This window comes from Chiloscyllium punctatum, chromosome 4 (assembly GCF_047496795.1).
Source record: "Chiloscyllium punctatum isolate Juve2018m chromosome 4, sChiPun1.3, whole genome shotgun sequence".
Lineage (NCBI taxonomy): Eukaryota > Metazoa > Chordata > Chondrichthyes > Orectolobiformes > Hemiscylliidae > Chiloscyllium > Chiloscyllium punctatum.
In genome coordinates, this window is record NC_092742.1 from 42,381,656 (window position 1) to 42,398,436 (window position 16,781).

General features: G+C 41.6%; 1 protein-coding gene across 1 annotated transcript in view; it reads left to right on the forward strand.

Moving 5' to 3' along the window:
* LOC140476224 (MAPK/MAK/MRK overlapping kinase-like) overlaps positions 1-16,781 on the forward strand; it is a 125,633-nt gene that overhangs the window by 88,297 nt on the left and 20,555 nt on the right. The window contains exon 10 of the mRNA XM_072568479.1: positions 8,073-8,193. Coding sequence (XP_072424580.1) covers positions 8,073-8,193 — 121 coding nt within the window. The remainder of the gene's footprint in view (positions 1-8,072; positions 8,194-16,781) is intronic.

Sequence of the window (16,781 nt, forward strand, 5' to 3'; positions counted from 1 at the left end):
AGCGGGGGGACTTCTGAATTCCATCTTTCAAGATGAGAGTGGTGGTGGAAAAACCCAGCAGGTCAGACAGCATCAGAGGAGCAGGATGTTTCGGGGAAAAGCCCTTCATCAGGAATGAGGCAGGGAACCTCCACGCTGGACAGATAAATGGGAGGGGGGTTGGGCTGGGGAGAAGGTAGCTAAGAGTGTAGTGGTGAATGGAGGTGCTCCACCCTCCTCTCCAACCTATCACCTTCATCCCCACCTCCATCCACCTATTGCACATTCACTACCTTCTCCCCAGCCCCACCCCCCTCCTATTTATCTCTCCATTCAAGAGGCCCCCTGCCTCATTCCTGATGAAGGGCTTTTCCCCAAAACATCGATTTTCCTGCTCCTCCGATGCTGTCTGAACTGTTGTGCTATTCCAGCACCACGTTAAGTGTGCAATCCTCATTTTCGCCTTGTATTCCATCTGTGACCGCCGCCCCCCCCCCCCCCCCCCATGTTTTATGAAGTTGTAACAAAACTTCCTTGCTCCTCTATTCTACATCCTGGCTCATGAAGGCAAGCATCCTGTATGCCTTCTTCACCTGTCTACTGTGCTGACACCATCAGGGAACTATGGACTTGTACACCAAGGACCCTTTGTTCGTCCTTACTCTCAAGGGACATACCATTCATTGTGTATGTCGTTCCCTAATTAGACCTCCCAAATGCATCATGTTGCACTTGCCAGGATTAAATTCCATTTGCCTTTTCTATGTCCAATTTATCAGCTGTAGTCTGAGACCATCCTCCTCTTTATTAACACCACCACCAATTTTCATGTCACATGCAAGCTTACTAATTATACCTTCAACTCGGCAACATACATAACAGCAAGGGTCCCAACAGTGATCCCTTTGGAAGCCTATGACCAGCAGTGTACCAATCACCAAAATGACCCTCTACTATTACCCTGTGTCACTATTTGCAAACTAACTTTGGATCCAGTTTGGAGAAATTGAGGACTGCAGATGCTGGAGATCAGAGTCAAAAGGTATGGTGCTGGAAAAGAATACCTGGTCAGGTAGCATTCGAGGAGCAGGAGAGTCAATGTTTTGAGCATAAGCTCTTCATCAGGAATGTGGGGGGTGCCCAGGATAGCTGAGAGTTAAATGGGAGGGGTGTGGGGCTGGCTGGAAGGTAGCTGGGAATGCAATAGGTAGATGGAGTTGGGGTATGATGGCAATAGGGTGGAGCAAATAGGTGGGAAGGAAGATGGACAGGTAGGACAGTTCAAGAGGGCAATGCTGAGTTGGAGGATCTGGGATAAGGGGGGAGAGGGGAGATCAGTATCAGAAGTGGGGTTGATACTTCAACTCACCCTCCCACTCCACCAAGGACATGCAAGTCCTGGGCCTCCTCTACTGCCAAATTCTAAACACCCAACACCTGGAGGAAAAACACCTCATCTTCCACCTTGGGACCCTCAAACCACATGGGATCAATGTCGATTTCACCAGTTTCCTAATCTCCCCCTCCCCCCACCTTATCCCAGATTCAACCCTTCAACCCTTCAACTCAGCAACGCCCTTTTGAACTGTCCTACCTGTCCATCTTCCCTCTGACCTAACCGCTGCGACCTATCACCATCATTCCCAACATCCATCTACCTATCACATTGGCAGCTACCTTCCCTCCCCCCACCCCCCCTCAATCCTACCCCCTCCCATTTATCTTTCAGCCCCTTGCCCCCCCCCCCCCCCCCCCCCCCACCATTCCTGACGAAGAGCTTATGCTCAGAACGTCAACCGTCCTGCGACTCGGATGGTGCCTGACCAGCTGTGCTTTTCCAGCACCACACTTTGTGACTTTGGATCCAGTTTGCCAACTTGCCTTGGATCCCGTGGGCTCTTACCTTATGGACCAGTCTTCCATGCAGAATGCTGCTCCAACAATATGTGTGAAATCGGGAACACTTCAAGTGTTCATGGTGACCACATATTCAGGAAATATTATCAGCTGCAACTCCTGATTGACCGCATGGAGCAACTGGAGGATGTCATGGATAGTATATATAATGATGTGGTCACGCCACAAGTAAGGGCTGCACAGACAGAAAAGCATTGAGTGGTCAACGGGAAGACTGGTAAGCATAGCCAGCTCGTACAGGAGTTCCCTGTAGCCATCCCCACCTCAAACAGATATACCATGTTGGATACTGTTGGCAGGATGGGGTACCTCTCAGGCAACAGTCAAGTTTGTGGCATCATGGTTGGCTCTACTGCAGAGCAGGGGAGGAAAAAGATGAGGAGACCTTCAGTGGAAGGGGACTTGACTGTAAGGGGAACTGATAGGCAGTTCTGTGGTAGCAACCAAGACTTTTGAATGGTATGTTACCCCTCTGGTGCCACATTCAAGGATGTTTCACAGGGGCTGCTGCAGGACATTCTGAAGGGTGAGGGTAAACAGCCAGCAGTTAAGGTACATATCAGTACCAGTGATATGGATTAGAAAAGAAATGAGGTTGCCTCCTGCAATAGGCATTTAGAGAGTTAGAGACTACTGAAGTTGTAATCTCTGGATTACTTGCAGTGCCAGAGCTTCTGGTGTAGTAATTGGAAAATGTATCTCAAAGAATAGTGTAGGAGGGAAGGCTTTAGATTTTTGGTTCATTGGGACAGCTTGCGGGGTAGGTGGGACCTCCACAAGCCATCTGGGTTGCACCTGAACTGGAGTGAGTACAGTATTATTACTGAGAGGTTTGCACATGCTATTGGGGAGGTTTTAAACTAATTTGGCAGGGAATGGGGAACAGAGTAGATGTAAAGTCAGGAGTAAGATCCAATCAGACATAGAAGGAATGCTAAAATAGTCCAGCAGAGAAAACATGGGCATGATGAGAGGTCTGGAAAGCTAAATTGTAAATATCTTCATGCAAGGAGCTTGACTAGTAAAATGGATGAACTTAAAGCATTGGTCAGCATGTGGTAATATGATATTGTTGTAATCACTGAGACTTGGTTGAATGAAGGGCAGCTCAACATTCCAGAATATAGAAGCTTCAGATGGGACGTTGGGGACAGTGCATTATTGATAAAGGACACTATCACTTCAGTACTGAGGGAGGATTTCCTAGAAGGCTGTTCAAATGAGGTCATCTGGGTAGAGCTTAGAAATCAAAAGAGATGTTTACTTTGCTGGGACCTACCAGCCTCCTAACAGTCAGAGTAAGACAGAGGAGCAAATATGCAGGCAAATCACAGATAAGTGCAAAATAGTATTATAGTTGTTGAGGATTTCAACTTTGCTAACATTAACTGGGATCGCCTTATTCTGAAAGGATTAGATGGGTTGGAATTTTAGAAGTACATCCAGGAGAGCATTTTGTGTCTGTACATGTATAGTCTGAGAGATGTGGCAGTGTTAGACCCAAACCTAGGGAGTGATGCTGGTCAAATGATTGAAGTTTCAGTTTGGGTTTGGGAGAGCATTTTGGGGATAGTGACCACAACTCTAAGTTTCATTCATTGTGGAAAGGGATAAGGATAGTGCAGACATTAAATGTTTAAAATGGGAGCAGGCCAGTTTCAATATCATTAAAATATGATCTGGCAAACATAGACTGGGAGCAGCTACTTGCAGGTTAAGCCTACTTTTGGAAGGTGGGAGTTGTTTAAAGATGTAGTGAGAATTTATGTTTATTGCTCTGTTCAAATCTAGATATTTCTACTGGACAAATGAGCTGTTCCACACCTGTCACTCAATGAAGTTTCTTCAATTGTTTTGAAAATATTTTCATTAAAATAATAACATTTTATTTTACACTTGAGAAATTGGTTTGATTTATAGGTATAAAGTTGAATGTCCCCTCATTCTGTATTTTCTCCACAAAGGAAATGCTAACTGGGACATTATGGATTGGTTGCCTTAAAATAATATTTAATTTATTTTGATTATGTCTCACTCATCACTGTCACGCTTGAAACCAGACTTGTAAAAGGAACATCAATTAATACAGAATGAATAGTTGTGCTGACAGTGCAGACGTTTTCATCTGCTAGAAATGACATGTATTAACACGAAGAACCCTGTTTGTCCAAATGTTGCACCATTTTCATTGGAAAAGGGTTATGGAGACTGTCAATCCCAGCTGCATTCTCCACAGCAACATCCTGTGCAATTTGCCTGATCTGTGTTCTTTTCTGCTAAGATTGACAGTTAAAAGTTCCCAATTATCTCCTGGCCAACCAATCAGCACCCTGTTCTCATGTGACGTAAATTGGTGTCCCCTTTCCAATTTTGGTTTCTTAGTTATCAGTCTTGATGAGATGATGTTAAGCATTTGCTTTGTTTCTTTGCAGCATTGTTTAAGTTTTTGTACTACCAAGCAATTATTCCTTTGCAGTAGTAATATCCAAAGTAGACTGCGAGAAATCACTTAACAGGGTGGCTTACAAATACGGTTACATAGCACCCATTAAACAGATTCCTGAACCTCCAGTATAAGTCATAGAGATGTACAGCATAAGGAATGCCAGAAGCTCGTGCTCATGATGGGTCAAAAATATAAGGACATCAAAGTCAGTGAAAGACTGAGATAAATTCACCAAAGACTGAGGTAAATTCAGAATCTAGCAAAGGAGGATTAAAAAGAAAGTGAAGATAGACAACATAAACTACAAGGGCAAACTAGTGAGAATATAAATACTTGACAATAAGATCTTCTTTACGTATATAAAAGAGAAGAGAGGTCAAAATTTAAAAAAAAGACTCCGGTTAAGGGGACAAGAAAATACCAGAAGAGTTAAACAGATATTTTGCATCAGTGTTTACAGTGGAAGATACTTCAAATATTCCATTGAAAGAAGGCTTTCCACAAGATACCTCACAAAATGTTAAATCTTAAGATAAGAGCCCATGGTGTTAAAGGAAGTATATTGGCATGGATAGAGAATTGGCTAATGAGCAGGAAACAGCGAGTGTGGATAAGGGTTTTTTTCAGGCTGGCTCCCCCATATTATTTAGTATTAATGGAATGTACGAAGCAACTTCCACTGTAAAGACTGATGCAAAATATCTGTTTAGCTCCTCTGCCATTTCCTTGTTCCCCCTAAACCATCTCCCAGATTCATTTTCTAAGTTTGACATTCATTTTGACCTCTCTCTCCTTTTTTATATATTTAAAGAAGCACGTATTGTCAAGTATTTATACTCCTCACTAGTATGCCCTTGTAGGTTATTTTCTCTGTCTTTATTCTCTTTTTAGTCTTCCTTTGCTGGATTCTGAATTTATCCTAGTCTTTGGTGCTATCACTGACTTTGGTGTCATAGAGATGTAAGGCATGGAAACAGACCCTTCGGTCCAACTCATCTATGCCAACCAGATATCCTAACCTAATCTAGTCCCATTTCTCAGCACTTGGCCCATATCCCTCGAAACCCTTCCTATTCATATACCCATCCAGATGCCTTTTAACCTTATTTTAGAACCATCCTGAGCATGAGCTTTTGGCATTCCTTACTGGAGACTCAGGAATCTGTTTAATGGGTGTTGTGTAACTGTATTTCTAAGCCACCCTGTTAAATGATTTCTCATAGATTACTTTTCAGGTGGGGTTCCACAGGGATCAGTGCTGAGACCACAACTGTTTACAATATATATTAATTATTTATTGGAAAGAAGTGAATATATTGTAGCCAAATTTGCAGATGACACAAAAACAGGTGGAAAGGCAGGTTGTGAAAAGGATACATACAGTTTGCAGAGAGATGTTGATGGGTTAAATAAGTGGGCAAAATGTTGGCAAATGGAGTATTATGTGGGAAAATGTAAAATTGTTCATTTTGGAAGGGATAACAAAAGAACAATATTATTTTAATGAAGAGAAACTGCAAAATGCGGTAACATAAAAGGACTTGGGAGTACTTGTGCATGAAACACAGAAAGTTAGCACAGATGCAGAAGGTAATCAGGAAGGCTAATTGGGTGTTAAGCCTTATTTCAAGGCAGTTGGAATATAAGAGTAGGCAAGTCTTACTACAACTTCACAAGGTGCTGGAGTGCTGTGAGCAGTTTTGGCCCTATTTAAGAAAACATATAATTTCATTGGCAGCAGGTTCAGAGCCTGTTCACTGGGATGATCCCTAATATGGAGGGATTGTTTTATGCATGATGGTTCAATTGGGTAGGACTGTTCTGATTGGAATTTAGGAGAATGAGAGGTGATTGTATTGAAATAAAAATAAAGCTTAAGAGGCTTGACAGGATAAAAGCTGAGAAAATATCCCCCCACATGGGAGAGTCTAGAACCATAGGGCATACTCTCAGAATAAAAGGTTACCACTTTAAGCTTGAGGAGGAATTTCTTCTGTCAGAAGGTTGAGAGTCTTTGGAACTCTTTGCCACAGACAGCTATGAGGCTAGGATCCTTATACAGAGGAACCTCAATTATCTGAAAGAGATGGGTAGGCACTGTTTCATTTGGATAACTGATTAATTTGATTAATTGATTCAGTGGCTCTCCTCTAGGGCTCGGAGTTTTCTGTGAAATCTGCTCCCCATTCAGGAGACTAGGCAGTAGCACATGCGAACACCCACGCACCAATCCCTGCTATCCACCCATCCCCAAACTCTGCCCCATCTATGTCTGACCCTGCCCCCCAAAAGACCCACCCCCACCCAGTTTGCTCCCACCCAGACCCCCAACCCTGCCACCGTTCGCCCCCCCTGTCCACCTCCCGCCTGTCCTCAAACCCCCCCCCCACCCCATCCGCTCCCCAACCCATCCACCCCTTCCCCTGCCCGCCCTCCAACCCTACCCCTTCCACCCCACCCATTATCTGACCCCCGTCTGTGGCCTCATCCCCGACTGACTCCTCCCTCCCCTTCGCCGGACTGTACACCAACAGTATGACTGCTGCTGCCTTTGTGGGACAAGTCTCCAAATAGAGCACGTGTGCGCGTGCGCACACACACACATAACGTTTTACTGTGACTTTTTGACAGGTTTCACCTTTGCCCTGTAATGACTAATGTTGGAGAGGTTATCTGGGGAAGGCAGGTTTAGGGTACATCCCTGTGTAGAACTCCAGGGAAAGTGTGAGGAGAGAGAGCGGGAGGTTATTCATTTAGAGATGGTGACTGGACTGTCCAGGACTGTTCTTGCAGCATTTCAGTGAGCTGAGTTCATTTTTAATCATTATACCTGTGAGCAAAAGATGCAATCAGAGAAACAGCTCTTTGATGTAAGGTTTCTATCGGCACCTCGACATCTCCTTCAGATAATCCAATATTTGGGTAATTGATATTCGGATAATTGCAGTTCCTCTGTATATTGCTGATATCTCTAGGTTCTTGATCAGGAGGAGAATCGAGGATTACGGGGAAAGGGCAGCAAGGTAGATGTGAGGAATGTTAGATCAGCCATGATCTTATTGAATGGCGGACCAGACTTGAGGGGCCAAATGGTCTACTTGTTCCTATTTCTTATAGTCTTATGGAAATAAAAGAATATATAAAATATGGCTGACAATGCCTTGGCTTGAATCTGAAAAACTAGGTTTTCATGTGGCTTAATTGTCAGTTCTTTAAGTGATCATCTTTTAAGTTGCCACCAACGATCCATTCTTCCTACCCAGTTGTTGTCTTCCCATTCATCATAATTACATGAAATTACATTGCTTTGTTCCATTCTTTTTCATTCCACCTTATTTGCGACATGTGTATATTGAGGCCAATGGCTCAAATGTCCAGAGTGCCTCTGGCTTTGTTATTTTGGTGCAGGGCCATTTCTTTGTGCCCTCCACACCTACCTGGGATATCTAGAAAAAACATTTTGAATTATTTGATTGATAAATCAACAAATGCTGAAAGTTAAGATTGGAAAACTGAATGGTAAGTGTGCTATTGGGATTTTAGAATGTATAAAATTTTAAACAAACTCGTAACCACAATTTGTCAGCTAGAGTAAGGTTAATGGATAGGAAATTGAGTCTGATTTAAGATCTTTAATGAGTTGTATAGATTATTAAGTTTAGGAAGAAAGATGTTAATTCATTTTAAGTAACAAAACTATGCACATTTATGCATTGCCTCCTTCCTGTAGATTAGCGGAGAAACAAGCTGCCACCTTCCAGCGTAGAGTTAGATGCTTAGAAGGGAATGAAAACAATCTAAGCACGGCTGTGGTGCACAACCTCTGGAGAATTCATAAGGGGCGTAAGCAGGTAAAATAAGAAACTTTGGTACTTGCCACCCTGCCTTTCTCAGTTCTAACAGAAAGTCAACAGTTCCACCATTAAAACAAATATCAATTATTTTGCAAATGAATTTATCTGAAATAAGTACATAATTCGGTAATAGTGTAAATATTTGCATCATATTTCTATAACCTTAGATATTTTTAAATTGGAATCAGAACCATAGACTTTTCTTCAGCAGAAATGAGAATTTTACATATTACTCTAGTTTCATGTTTTATAACACATTTAATATTTAATATAGACTTAAAGGACAAAATTCTGTAAATTTCAGTAACAAATGTGTTTTTGCCCAGACCTATCACCTTTTGAGAAAACAATAAAGCAGTATGATTTACCATTGAAGAACAAGGAGTTCACTTTCTGGGTTGTAATTTGACAGATCAGTTGCAAGGGTTCTTGTGGCACAATGATAGTGCCCTTACCTCTGGGTCAAAGGGCCTGAGTTAAAGTCCAACCCACTCCATAGAAGTGTCATGACAATACATCAGTTAAAATATTCAGATAAAAATATTAAATTTTGTCTAATTGTGTGAGAGAGACAATGTTCACAACTTTGGAGGAGATGCTTTCTTATCAACCAGTTCAGAGGTTTAATTACAAATCTTTGGAACTGGTGGACTTAAACTCAGGCTTCCTGGCTCAGAAGTAGAGAAGGATGGAGGATTTTTAAAAAACTCAACCTGCTCAGGCACACATCTGGAGCAGGTGGGACTTGTATTTTTTTTCTGAATCAACCTGTTCATTATACACTCCTGAAGAAGGTGAGACTTGAACCCAGGTCTTCTAGCTTAGGACCTAATACACTACCACTGTACCACAAGAGCCCTTATGATTTTAGAGGATTGTATGTCTAATCTCCAATTTTCAGCCGTAATCTTTCAAATCAGTATGGACTTTGCTTATCCACAGTCCAAGATAATATAGCAGGAAGACCAAGATGCAAGGAGAGCTCCAGCTTCATGAAGGCCAGCAGCAGGAACACCCATCAGCATTTGCAGCTGTAGCATTTCTGTTCATTAGACATTCATCAGACAATGGAGGAAGTGGGCACACTGCAAAGGTTTCACCAGGGCCACTTGGCTCTAAAACTCATTGATTCAAATGTGCGCAAAAGTGTTAAATTCTGGAGGCAATGTGAGAATGATTGTTGGGACAACAAAGTAGCTGTTGCTCAAATGAGGAATCAAGGAATGCTAGTAAAGCTGATATTTCAACAATTGGGGTCATTTCTTGGACAAGAGTTAATCAGACGGTATCCAATAGCTTTCATTTTCAGCTGCTCACCAATGACCATCCCTCTAACATAAGTTCAGAGGTGAGGACATTTGATGATTATTGCACTGCATTCAGTACAATTGTGACATTTTAGATACTGTAACTGTCTGTGCCTGCATGTAACAAGATGACTCTAATGAAACTGGCTGATAAGTAGCAAGTAATATACACATTGTGCAAGTGTCAGGCAATTACCAATTACAAGAAGAAGAGAATTTTCCTTCACACTTAAGTACATTACCATCACTGAGTCCCTTATTATCAGCATTCTAGGATTTATCATTGACCAGAGTTTAAATGGATTAGCTCAGAAATGTAATGGTTACAAGAACAGGTCAGAGACTGGATATTCTTCAGTGGGTAACTCCAAAAACTCATGGAACAGTTCAGGGAACATTTCTGGTCCATACACACCAACCAACCCCACCTTCTGATAGCTATCCAGTTCAACTCTCCCTCCCACTCCCACATGACATGTCCATTCTGTACTTCCTCTGCTGCCTAAACATGACCACCCGCAAACTGGAGGATGAACAAATCATCTTGCACCTCAGGAGCCTACAACCACATGGCCTCAACATTGAATTCACCATTTTTCAAATTTCCCCTCTCCATCCCAGATCCAGCCCTCCGACTCTTGACCTGACCTACCTGTCCATCTCTCTTTCCACCTATTTGCTTCACCTCTCTCACCGACCTATCACAATCCCCTCTTACCTGCATCCAACTGTCGCCATCCCACCTACCTTTTGCTCAGCCCACCCTCCTCACCTTATTTATTTCTCAGCCCCCTTCCCCCTCTTTAGTCTTGATGAAAGGTCCTGCCTGAAATGTCAACTCTCCTGCACATCAAATGCTGCCTGACCTGCTGTGCTTTCTCCACCACTACGCTCTATCTACTCTGACTCTCCAGCATCTACAGTCCTCACAATCTCCTGTCACAGCATTGTTACAGAACAGAAGGTTGCCATTCAGCCTATTATGTCTGCATTGGCTTTCCAACAATCATTGACTTGGTGTCAGTCTTGTCTCCATAACCTTGCATATTGTTTATATTCAAATAATCATCTAATGCCATCTGTAATGTTTCATAGACTCTGTCTTGCCACACATGCAGGCACTAAATTCCAGACCTGAACCACTCATTTTATGAAGAAGTTTATCACAACTATGTTTGCAAATAACTAAATCTGTGGCCATTTGTTCTCAATCCATTTATGAGCAGGAGCAGTTTATTCTTAAATACACTATCCACATCTCTATACAGTCAGTTCCGCTGTAATGCGGTAATTCCGTTCTTATGCAATCCTCTGTTAGAAGAAAATTGGGTAATAGCAGCACCATTTAAATATTGGGGCCAGAATTGCATTATAGTCAATACGTGCTTTAAAACTTCCCACTTTAGAAACAGTGCCCCCAATTTGTCAATCAGTGTTTTATAGCAAATTTGTGTTAACAAATCGCACATTATAGCAGAATGGTCTGTATTTTGAAAATTTCTGTCACACTTCCCCTCACTTAAGTTACTCATCTCTGTCAATTTTGTTCATCTGTGCTGACCTCTGTCCATTGCATTCAAATCCTTTTTACAGTGTTGCATCCAAAATTGTACATAATTCACCAGCAATGGTCTAACAAACGTATAAGTTCTATATAACCCTTCCTCTTGTACTCTATATCTTTATTAAACTCATAATATTGTTTATTTCACTTGATCTGCTACATTCAATGAAACATGCACATAAAAATCCAGTTCATCTGCTTCTACATTCCTTAGTATTCCCTGTTGTATACTGTCTGTCCATGTTCATCCTCCCAAAATGCAACACCTCACACTTCTCCATATTGACCTTCCTCTGCTACCTGTCTGCCCATTTAGCTATCTTAGCAATTTACAATGCTTTCTCTCATGTAAAAATAAGTTTAATAATGCTAAAATATGTAAGGAAAGCAGGAAAGAACTTAAACAAGGAATTAGGGTGAAAATAAGTCATGAAAAATAATTAGCATTTGGATGTAGGTTTGCTTGCTGAGCTGGAAGGTTTGTTTTCAATGAAAATGAAAATGAACCTTCCAGCTCAGCGAGCGAACCTACATCCTCGACCTGAGCTACAAATCTTCTCAAAACACTTTAATATATATTATATATGTACATTTATGAAGCAATAGGGTAGACAGGGAAAGGATGATCTCAGGGAAGATGGGGTTGGTTAGTGCGTGTGGATCAGAGATGTTCACTGAACTGTTCCATGAGTTTTTGGAGTTTCTAAGCCAAGTTGCTATTAAAATGGAAGAGGTGTTGTGCGTCTTAAAAAGTATTAAGGTAGGTAAGTCCCCGGGTCATGATGGCATCTATCCCAGAATGTTGAGGAAGACAAGAGAACCAATTGCTGGGGCATTGACAGACATTTTTGTATCCTCTTTGGCCACAGGTGAGGTCCCAGAAGAACCAATGTTTAAGATGGGTAACAGGGGTGATCCTGGAAATTACAGGCCTGTGAAACTAATGTCGGTTATAGGGAAATTATTAGAAAAAATTCTCAGGGACAAGGTCTATACACACTTAGAAGTAAATAGACTTATTAGCGACAGACAGCATGGTTTTGTACGGGGAAGGACATACCTCACTAACTTGATTGAGTTTTTTGAGGAGGTGACAAAGATAATTGAGGGAAAAGTGGTTGCTGTTCTCTACATGGACTTCAGTAAAGCTTTTGAAAAGATCCTTCATGACAGACTTCAAGATGAAGTCACATGGTTTTAGTGGTGAGCTGGCAGGATGTACACAGAACTAGCTTAGTCATAGGAGACAAAGAATAGTGGTAGAAGGATGCTTTTTGGAATGGGGGGTTGTGACCTAGTGGTATTCCACAGGCATCAATGCTGGGACCTCTGCTGTTAGTGATCTACATAACTGATTTGGAGGAAAATGCAGCTGGTCTAATTAGTAAGTTTGCAGACGACATAAAGATTGGTGGAGTTTGCAGATAGTGAGGAGGATTCCCGAGGGTAGGAGTGGATATAGGTCAGTTGGAAGCATGGACGGAAAAATGGCAGATAGAGTTTAATCTGGACAAACGTGAGGTCCTGCATTTGGAAGGTCACATACAGGTGGAAATTATACACTGGCAGAATCCATGTGTGCATTGATATGCAGAGGGATCTGGGGGTGCAGGTCCACAAATCACTGATGGTGGCAGCAGAGGTAGTTAAGATAGTAAAAAAGGCTTATGGCAAGCTTGCCTTCATTGGAAGGGGCATAGAGTTTAAGGATAGACAAGTTATGCTGAAACTTTGTGCAATTTATTTAGGCCACACTTGGAATAGTGCATGCAGTTCTGGTCACCACACTACCAGAAGATATGGATGCTTTGGAGAGGGTACAGAAAAGATTTACCAGGATGTTGCCTGGTATGTGGGATTTTAGCTAATAAGAAAGGTTGGATATACTGGATTTGTTATCACTGGAACATAGGAGGTTGTGGGACAACTGGATAGAACTTTGTAAGATTGTGAAAAGCATGGATAGAGTAGAAAGTATGAGGCTTTTTCCCAGGGTGGAGTGGCCAATTACTAGGGATCACAGGTTCAAGGTGTGAGGGATGAAGTTTAAAAGAGATGTGCAAGGCAAGTGTTTCACATGAAGGGTGGTGAGTGTAAAAATTGCATTGCCAAAGGAGGTGATGGAAGCAGACAGAATAGCAGCATTCAAGAAACACTTGGATGAATACAAGAATAGGAAGGGAATAAAGGGATATGGATTCTATAAGGGAAGACAGTTTTAGTATGGAGGGGTAAAATGTGTCAGCGCAGGCTTGGAGCATTGAAGTGCCTGTTTCTCTGCTGGATTGTTCTTTGTTCTTAAACTAGCAGATTCCTTCATCAATCAAATAATCTATTATCCATTACTTGGATCTTAACTGTGGACTGGGTAAAATGCCGAATGTGGTAGTCAGGATCAGTTGCTGATGATTGGTTTGATTCTCTATGTGAGTAAATGAGGCTTCAGTGGATTAAATAAGATATATAATCCTTCCCATCCGAGTTTCCATCTGCATTTGACCGAGACATGTGAATCACTTGAGTAGCCAGAAATATACCTGATTGTATTGTGTGGTACTTGAGTTTGTGCAAAGGCAATGGTTAGACTACAGTTAGAATATTGTGAATATTCAGCAAATCCAGTTGTTATCTGTAGAGGGAGAGAGAGACTGTTAACATTTCAGATCAATGACATTTTGTTGAAAAAACCTTGATGGACACAGGGCTGCTGGTACTGACATGTTGGCTAGCTGTGTCCTAATCACAAATGCTGAACAATTAGGAGGAAAGGACATTGGTAATTTAACTGGCTGAGGAGAAAGTAATGGGAAACTAAGTTCTACACACTCCCAGATTATTCAAAAACAGCAAAAAGTTTGAACATGTTCCTTTTATATGCAAGGAATGGGTCTTTGTCTATATAAGTCGCTTTCAGCAAGCGTAAATGAACCATGCTGGGAGATCTGAAACAAATAAAAATAGAAATTGCTGGAGAACCTCAGCAAGTCTGGCAGTGAAATCAGAGTGACTGTTGCAAGTCCAGTGACCCTTCTTCAGAACATACTAGGAGATTGACTGATTAACCTAAATTAGTCATGAGTGTAATTAGTAGTGCAGTCAGAATTATTTAATAAGTTCACAGAATCACATCTAACAATAGATATTTTGTATGCACAGATTTGTCCTGTAACTATTACAAAGCGCAGCAGGTCAGGCAGCATCCAAGGGGCAGGAGAATCGACGTTTCGGGCATGAGCCCTTCTTCAGGAATCTTCAGCCCTTCTTCTTGAAGAAGGGCTCATGCCCGAAACGTCAATTCTCCTGCTCCTTGGATGCTGCCTGACCTGCTGCGCTTTTCCAGCAACACATTTTCAGCTCTCTGATCTCCAGCATCTGCAGTCCTCACTTTCTCCTGTAACTATTACAGACAACCAAAAGAACGTGCTGTTTGATTCAACCTGCCAGTTGCTGGGTGTGAAGAACAGTGTATAGGTTTATGTCAGGTGGTTTGTCCAGTTTAGTTCTTTACAAGTATAGCTAGTTCATTTCAGTTTCTGGTTAGTGATAACCCCCAGCACATTGTTAGGCTGAAGACTTGGTGCAGAATGGAGGGCTTTAGATTCCTAGATCCCAAGATCCATTTCTGCGTGGGTTATTTTTCATCAATTTGTTCAGACATATTTAAACATACATCTGGGGCAATGGGATGAAAGCAAAATACTGTGGATGCTGGAAATCTGAAACACAAAGAAAATGCTAGAGAAGTTTAACAGATCTGGCAACATCTGTGGAAAGAGAAACAATGTTAACATTTCAAGTCCAGTGTGACTGTTCTTAACTTGACTCAACATTAATCCTGTTTCTCTCTTTACAAATGATAATAAACCAGATGAGTTGAGGATGCTAATTAACATGAGAATATGACATCATTGCTATCACAGATACATGATTGAGGTTGGGCAAGACTGCCCGCACAATAATCTGGCATATCAAATCTTCACATTAGAGGGGAGTGTAAAAGAAAAGTATGTCACAATATTAATCAAAGAGTCAATTACTGCCATAAAGAGAGATGATAAATATATGAATAAGAAATGTTTGGAGGCATATGGATCAAGTGGAGGCAGGTGGAACTAGTTTAGTTTGGGCTTATGGTTGGCATGGACTGGTTGGACCGAAAGGTCTGTTTTTGTGCTGTATGACTCTAAGACTCAACCTTCAATTTCCCAATATTTCAATCTTCTGTTTACCTCTTTAAATATTTTAGTGATCTTGCTTTCACAATCCTCTGGGATTGAGAATTCCAGACATTCATGACCCTCTAGCTGAAGAAATTCCTTTGCATCTTTGTTTTAAATGAGTGTTACCTTATTATGTAACTATGTTCTTTAGTTTGAGATTCCTCCCTTAATGCAAACATCTTCTCAACGTCCATCCTGTCAAGACCTCTTAAAATCTTGCATGTTTGAAGAAGATCACTACTTATTCTTCTAAACTATAATGAATAAATACCTAACGTGTAGTCATTCTGAATTAGTCATCTTCATCTAAAGAGCCAACCCAGCAAATCTGTTTTGAACTGCCTGCAATGTCAGTACATCCTTTACAGATTCTGGAATTCACTTCTTAAAACAGAGCAGTACAGGAGAGGAACAGGCCCTTCGGCCAACCAGGTTTGTGCCAACCACAATGATGTTCTAACTAATCCCATCTACCTGCAAAGGGTCGATGTCCATAGAGGTCCTGTTTTTCAACTTCCTACTTCCTGATTCACTCTACAGGACTTCATTTGTCTTTCTGTCTGTATGGTTAGTACCAATACTCTGAGGGGGAAGATGAGCAGCCATGATCTCTGGCTGCTCATCTTCCCCCTCAGAATATCCTGTGCACTCTTGGAGACATTCTTGACCCTGATACCAGGGAGACAACACACCATCCTGGAATCTCGCTTGTGGCCATACAAATGCCTATCTGTGCCCCTAAAGAAGACCCTATCATTGCTACTTGCCTACACTTCAAACCTCCCGGCTATACAAAAGAGCCAGTTGTGTTGCCACTGATCTGACTGCTACTGTTGTTTTCTTGTGAGAGGTCATTCTGTCTAAAGTATCCAAGGCTGTGTATCTTTTGAGAGAGGAATGGCCACAATAGTCTGCTGCACGGCCAAACTTACTAGTCTTCCTGGTGATCATCCAACTTTTTTTTTTGGTCTGTGTAGCCTTTACTAGTAGTGTGACCAACTCACTGAAATACGAGTCATGACATTCTCAGCCTCAAGAATGTATCATGGTGAATCCATATGCAGCTCCAGGTGCTACATGTGGCAATCGGGAGATGCAGCTGATGCACCTCCCACATGCATAATCATCATGGATACTTAAATTTGGGCACCAAATTGTACACAGTTCCCTAGGTACAGCCTCTATAGTTGTGACAAAACTTGCCTATTTTTAAACTCCAGCAATAAAAGGCCAAAATTCCATTTGCCTTCTTAATTACTTGCTGCACATGATGCTAACCTTTTTTGTGCTTAATGCACACGATCACCTAAATCTCAATCTATTGTATTAGGGGGAAAGGGCAGGACTTATCCAAAGTGTGTGGATCCAGAAGATATAGCTGAGGCTTTAAATGAATACTTTGCATTACTATTGAGAAATATGATATGGGTATGGAAATCAGGGAAGAAAACTGTGATATACTTAAAATACAATTGAGAAAGAAGAGTTTTTGTG